Raw genomic sequence first — 6581 nt, 5'->3', positions numbered from 1 at the left:
AATAAAGGTAAAATAGAGAACTTTAATTTGTTAGTTACACATGCAACACAAATATCTGGCACCTTCACACATTGTATGCCTTCACCTCCCACAGCATATACCATTTACCTTTAGGGAGATCCTTTAGATCCCGTTTTTTTTTTAGCTGAAAAAGGCAAACAAATATATAGGTTATAAATAGGTTTACATGTATTTTTGTGTTTATATAAAGACTAAAAAATTCATGTGAACTACAATCTGAGAACTGTTTGAGAATAATTATAGCAGCATCAGCAGTGATACATTTATCATGAAAAGAAACATCAGAAAAAAAGATGTGAAGCTTTCTGTTCCTTCAATTGAGCACTGTCACCAGAGGATTTGGCGCCCTCTGGTGGAGGTGAACCCTCCTTACATCAAAAATCTTACATCTTCAAATTTATTTATGCTTAGACAAATGTGGGATCTAAAAATGTTTGAATGCTTCCATTATTATCATTATGCTGCACATCACCTTGGACATTTTAGGGTTATATAACTAACAGCTCAAGGTAAATGTTAACCATATTTATTGTTTTTTTTTTTTGCAGTGTCTTTGGATTTCTTGATAGGTGCTCCTAAATAAAATTATCAAATTATTTACTAATGGGGGGGGGGATAATAGTCCTGAAATTAAATGGTATAAAATATTTATAGGAACTCCTGTTTGAAATACTCCTTAAGTTTGGCCCTTTGGAGTGCTTTGGACCATAACGCTTGGAGACGTGAGGCTGCGGTCGTCGAGGTAGCTCAGATGGAGACTGCAGGCAGAGGCTGAGCCAAAGCGCTCCACTTTGCTGCAAAGAGAAAATCCAGGTTAATGACAGAGCGTAACCTTTGTGAGGCCTAAAAATAGTGAGCAGGGTGGGGCGAGCATGGGTCATGACAGGCTTTGTCAAGAAACTTTACTAAGATTTCTCCTCCAGGGGTTTCCTCCCCCCTCCTGTGAGAGCTGATATTTGACTTCTCATCTTGGGGTCTTTGGTTACAACAGAAAAAGAAGCCTTTTCACTCGCTGGCTCAGAGTCCTCGTACCTGTGACTTCAGGGTGCGGTGATGCACTTCTCATGGCTTCGAGCGCTGCTCTTGATCTGCGGTAAGATGATGGTCTGTGCCTGGATGCAGAACTTTGCCTTGTGCTTCAGTTTAGGAAGAGTCAGCCTGTTGGAGCAGCAGTCCATGTCAAACTCCCTCTGGACGGAAACAGAGAGGCAGAACGGTCAGACGTGCAGGAAGTGTGAAGGCACGCACAGATGTTTGACAGAAAATCAGAACAGCTGCTTTTATTTTTGTTTTGTTATGTTAAAATCTTTTGTCTATGCTCTTCCTCTTCTGCCTGCTCTTCCTCTTCCAAGCAACATCAATTTTAGGAGTTTGCATCTCACGGTAATTACAACTTTTTTACTGATGCTACACAGAAAACTATGTAAACACGTTTAAACCCTCTTCAGACAGGAAAAGCGCCTCGGGGGGAATATTCCTTTTTGGAACTCTACCCGCCTCCACTGAACTGGAATAAACATCTAGCTAAGATTTTATTGACAAATTCACAATATTTTAAAAATATTTTTCTTTTTTTTTTTTCTTTTTTACATTTTTACAATCATGGACTAAAGATGAACATCCACATTTGTTGTGTTTCTGAGTAGGACTTTGCAGTTTTTGCCCCAAATGGTTGTATTTTGATGCGGATGTTGATTTGGGGATCCCTGAGCCCCTGATGACAGAAAGTGTTTGGAACATGCTGAGCTGGCCAAAGGGGGGCAGTACTGAGTGCAGTAAGGTTTGGTGCTGCATCAGTCTCCTGGTGAAATGACTAAATGGGTCTTTGGCTTCTTTGGAAGGAGTTAAACTCCAACTTTGAGGATGTATCCATGTGCGGAATGATGGATGGACGGATGGATGGATGGATGGGTGTTTTATTTTTAATATTTTAATAGGCATTGTTGCCCCCCTCCCGCCAACCCCTTCCCCATTTTTTTCATTTCTACTCCTTGCCTAGAGGTAAAAATGCAGTCTTTGTACTTTTATTTTGAAAGGGTTTTGACATGTTTTTTTCTTCAAAAAGAAAAATGTTTCCTTTTAAGCACTTTATATTCCAGAAAATTCAGTTATCTTTACCATCTAAAAGAGAATTTGGATAAATAGTGTCTAAAGAAAAGACAGCCCTAGCTTTTTAAGTATGAGGAAGACTCATTCTGTTTTATCTGAAATAGAAATTGAACACTTCCTATTCAAGAGATAAATGTCACTTGATCCAGAAGTTCATCCTATCTTGACCTTTTGCCTATGACAGATTCCTGACCCATTTCAAAAGGTTAGAACGTTTGAACGTTTACCTCCTCCCCACCGGCGTTGATGACAAAGATCTTGAAGAGCAGATTACTGCGCATTTTGCGCAGCAGCACTCTGGGAGGCTTCACATGAACCTGAATGTGGTTGCGTTTGCTGATGCTCAGCTTCAGCACAGGGGCGCTGATTTTAGCTGCAGGGACATTTTCAGGGAGTTCGTTTAAAGACCGATGGACAGAAGGATGTGGAAAAAGCGACGTGACACAAAGACATGAGTGAAAGAGACTGACTTTCCCAGCGAGGGCTGAATCTGGGGGACAGGGTCCACGCAGACCGGCTGCCGGAGGCCGCGGAGGACGCGTGCACGCGGGCGTAGTACCACTCTGACGTATCGGAGGTGACCCGACTCAGGTCACACTGATGCTCCTGGATGCCCTGACAGCTGGCCACGTTCAGCCACTCCTGCTCACCATAACTGCAAGAGGAGGAGATAAGAATATTCAAAAAAAAGGATCTGCTTTAGACCTGAAAAGTCAGCTTTCCTTCAAAGTTCCTCAAAAATCTAAACTTCTTAAAATCTTAAATGTCTTGCTATTAAGAAATGATGTAAAAAGCTGGAAAATATATAGGAAAAAAAGGTTTATATTTTTATTTTTGTTACATTTCCTAAAGTTTGTTTATGCTTTAGGCTCAGTTATGATGAAACTTTTCAGGTCTCCCTTGAAAAAGAGATCTCATCTCAATGGGGCCTCCTGGTAAAATATTAAATGAATAAAAGAAAAATAATTCTCAAACTCGTAAAATAAACAGCTGATTTTATTAATCAATGGTTTTAATTCATTAATTAATTTCAGCCTATTAATAAAAAAGAGTTCATGCTTCTTTAACAGAGTGATTCATCTGGTAAAGTTGGTTTAGTCAAAGTTTTTGTGTTTATATGAAGAAATACTATATTATTGTGATCATGAAATTCTTTATGATGTCAGTATGTAAACACTTAAAATGATTTGTGAATTATTTTGACATGTTTAGGTCAACTAAACCAGCTTTTCATCACTAACTGTGGTAAGTGTGTGTCGCCTCACATCTTCCACTGGACATGGTACTGCAGTGAGGTCTGGTTGGTGGGCGGAGTCCAGATCATGACGTTTCTGTAGTCGGTGGAGTTGAACCTCACCTGAGTAGGCGGAGCAAGCAGCTCTGCGACACAGCAGGGGAAAAAGCATGAAATTCAGGGACGAAGTGGGAGCAGAAGTGAGCACAGAATATTACAAAGACGACCAAAACGCAAAAGGAGAAGAGATAACAAGACACTTGGATCATTTAGTTGTCAGTGCAAACATCTGTGCTCTCTGTTTATCCAAAAACAATTTCCTAACACTGTCAGTTTGGAAAAAATGCTAAGATTTAGTCGTAAACAGCTTTAACAAGAAAGGTAATGAAGAACAGATGTTTGCATCTGTGAGGAAATTTCCTCCGTGATTTCATCAGTGCGATTAGATGAGCAGTATTGATGCTGCTTATTGGCAGGTTGAACATAGTTATCGCTACTTCTGTACTTCATTTGTTAAAACTCTTAATGATCTGATGTAGGAAATAAAAAAACAGCATTTTTTAAATCAAACTCTAACTTCTAGCAGGTGTGTGATGACTAAATAGCCCTGGGGAACACCGTCCTGCATGTTTTTTTTGTTTTTCCCCCCAATTCTTCCCTGCTCAAACATGCCTGACTTTGATGGCTACTGCAGAGCCTGATGAGGAATCAGGTGCAAGCAGGGAAACACGGAAAATATGCAGGGCCGTGTTCCCTGAGGACAAGGGTTGGGAAACGTTGTTTTTCTCCCCCATATTGAGTAATGTGCAGCCTTTTTTCTGTTTGACCCAGTCGGATTTGTGGCAGCCTTGAGAGAATTGAGAATTGAAACAAAGCAGCTAAGCTGGGTTTTTTCACATTTTTATCTAATTTTTTTTAATTGTCTTTTACTTTAGAAAAACGTGTCTTCTTTGTTTATTCCTGAGCTAAACAACATAAAAAGTGTTAAAAAAATGTGTGAATTTCGATTTACTGATTGACTGCAAATTGACCTTGTATCAAAACAGAGAGCTTCTCAGAAAATAATGATAAAAATAAAGGATTTCTTTGTTTCATTCAGCTCTGAAGGCTTTAACCCATTTGTGCCTATCACCACCAGACCTGAGTCGGTTGGGATAACGCCTCAAACCCCAGGAGATGGTTCAAATGTGGCTCTTGCAGAGTTTACCTTGTCCTAAGATGCAGATGGTCAGGTTCCCCAGTAGCACGGCGGCGAGCAGCAGTGGAGTCATGGCAGCGTTTGCGGATGACAGCAGGACTGATGCAGCTGGAGGTTCTTCTGCCTTTAAATTCCAGCTTACTTCCCGTTTTAAATACCAGCATTTATGGCGTTTCTGACATGGGAGGGGTGGGGTGGGTCACATTTCCCCCCTCAGGCTTTAGGATGGCTCCCATTTTTCAATTTGCAACACAACAAAGCACTAAATTTATAACGTTTAATTGTTGTTGATGCACAAAAGGCTTCCAACCCCCCCGCTGAGCTCCTCACATGTTCAACATAGTTCCACACAGAGGTCGTGGTGTCATTTCTGAGAATTTGACTCTGTGTTCAGTAGTTCGTGGAAGGCTGTGTGTGTTTGTTTTTATGAGCTATCAGATCTTGTAACTTCTGCACAAATGTCAGCTCTAACCTAAAACATGGATGTGCAGCATCGAAAGGATGGAGGGATGACAGTTTAATTGATTTGACTGAAACCATACCAGTTATCTAAATAAGCATCACGGTATCATGAATGGACACCATTCCATCGCATAAAAATTATAAAATCTTTGAACTTTAAAATCTGATAAACGCATCACATTATGATGAATTTCAGGAGAGCCGATCATCTGAACCTGATAAGAATCAGCTAATAGCTGGAACTCTGTGAACCTTAGGCGGAAAACTCAGAAAAATATTTTTATTGCGATGAATGAGCATCTGTGTTTTGATGAGACGAGGTAGTCTGAGTGCTTGTGATCCAAGACATGAGAATTACAGTTTCAACGTTCTTCGTATGAAATTCAAGGAGTTTAGTGAGATAGAGGATAACTAAAGTGTACACATATTCCACTGCAACAGGCCATCCAGACTGTCCAGGTCCCAGTAGCTGGGATAGGCTCCAGCAACCCCATGACCCCGAAAGGGAGTTTAGAAAATGGATGGATATGTATTCCGGACCCGCCTAGATTCACAGCACATTTACAAAAAGTTCTCGAGTGGTCACTTTATAGGCAGACCTGTCCATCAACATAGATTTTGAATCAGCCAATCACATGGCAGCAACTCAATGCATTGAGGCATGTAGACATGGTCAAGACGATCTGCTGCAGCTCAAATTGAGCATCAGAATGAAGAAGAAAGGAGATTGAAGTGACTTTGAACGTGGCATGGTTGTTGGTGCCAGACAGACTGGTCTGAGTATTTCAGAAACTGCTGATCTACTGGGATTTTCACCCACAACCATCTTTAGGGTTTACAGAGATTGGTCCAAAAAACAGAAAATATCCAGTGAGTGTCAGTTCTGTGGGCAGAATACCTTGTTGATACCAGAGGTCAGAGGAGAATGACCAGACTGGCTAATAGACAGTAACTCAAATAACCACTGGTTACTGCCGAAGTCTGCAGAAGAGCATCTCTGAACGCACAACACGTCCAAACTTGATGCAGATAGGCTACAGCAGCAGAAGACCACACCGGGAGCCACTCCCGTCAGCTAAGAACAGGAAACTGAGGCTACAATTCACACAGGCTGGACAAAACTGGACAATAGAGGATTGGTAAATGTTTTCTGCTCTGATGAGTCTCTATTTCTGCATTATTCGGATGGTCAGAATTTGGCGTCAACAACATGAAAGCATTGATCCATCCTGCCTTGTATCAATGGTTCAGGCTAGTGGTGGTAGTGTCATGGTGTGGGGGGTATTTATCTGGCACACTTTGGGCCCCTTAAAACCAACTACCTAAGTATTGTTGCTAATCATGTCCATCCCTTTATGACCGCAGTGTACAATCTTCTGATGGCTACTTCAAGCAGGATAAGGCGCCATGTTATAAAGCTGGTATCACCTCAGACTGGTTTCTTGAACATGACAAAGAGTTCACTGGACTCAAATGGCCTCCACAGTCACCAGATCTCAACCCAATAGAGCACTTTTGGGATGTGAGGGAACGGGAGACTGACATCATGGATGTGCA

General features: G+C 41.2%; 1 protein-coding gene across 1 annotated transcript; it reads right to left on the bottom strand.

The window, feature by feature from the left end:
• Window positions 1–2: 2 nt before the first annotated feature.
• il22ra2 (interleukin 22 receptor, alpha 2) lies at window positions 3–4718 on the bottom strand. Its single transcript, XM_004085019.5, has 6 exons — window positions 4572–4718; window positions 3396–3510; window positions 2601–2785; window positions 2358–2503; window positions 1054–1211; window positions 3–815 (listed from the first exon to the last, which is right to left on the bottom strand). The coding sequence occupies exons 1-5, from the start codon at window positions 4633–4635 to the stop codon at window positions 1062–1064; spliced, it is 660 nt and encodes a 219-aa protein (XP_004085067.1). The 5' UTR covers window positions 4636–4718; the 3' UTR covers window positions 3–815; window positions 1054–1061.
• Between the last annotated feature and the right edge of the window lie 1863 nt (window positions 4719–6581).

The sequence above is a fragment of the Oryzias latipes genome, chromosome 15 (genome assembly GCF_053564925.1).
Source record: "Oryzias latipes strain Hd-rR chromosome 15, Olatipes_Hd-rR_3.1".
NCBI lineage: Eukaryota > Metazoa > Chordata > Actinopteri > Beloniformes > Adrianichthyidae > Oryzias > Oryzias latipes.
This window is presented reverse-complemented; position numbering and strand designations above follow the sequence as displayed.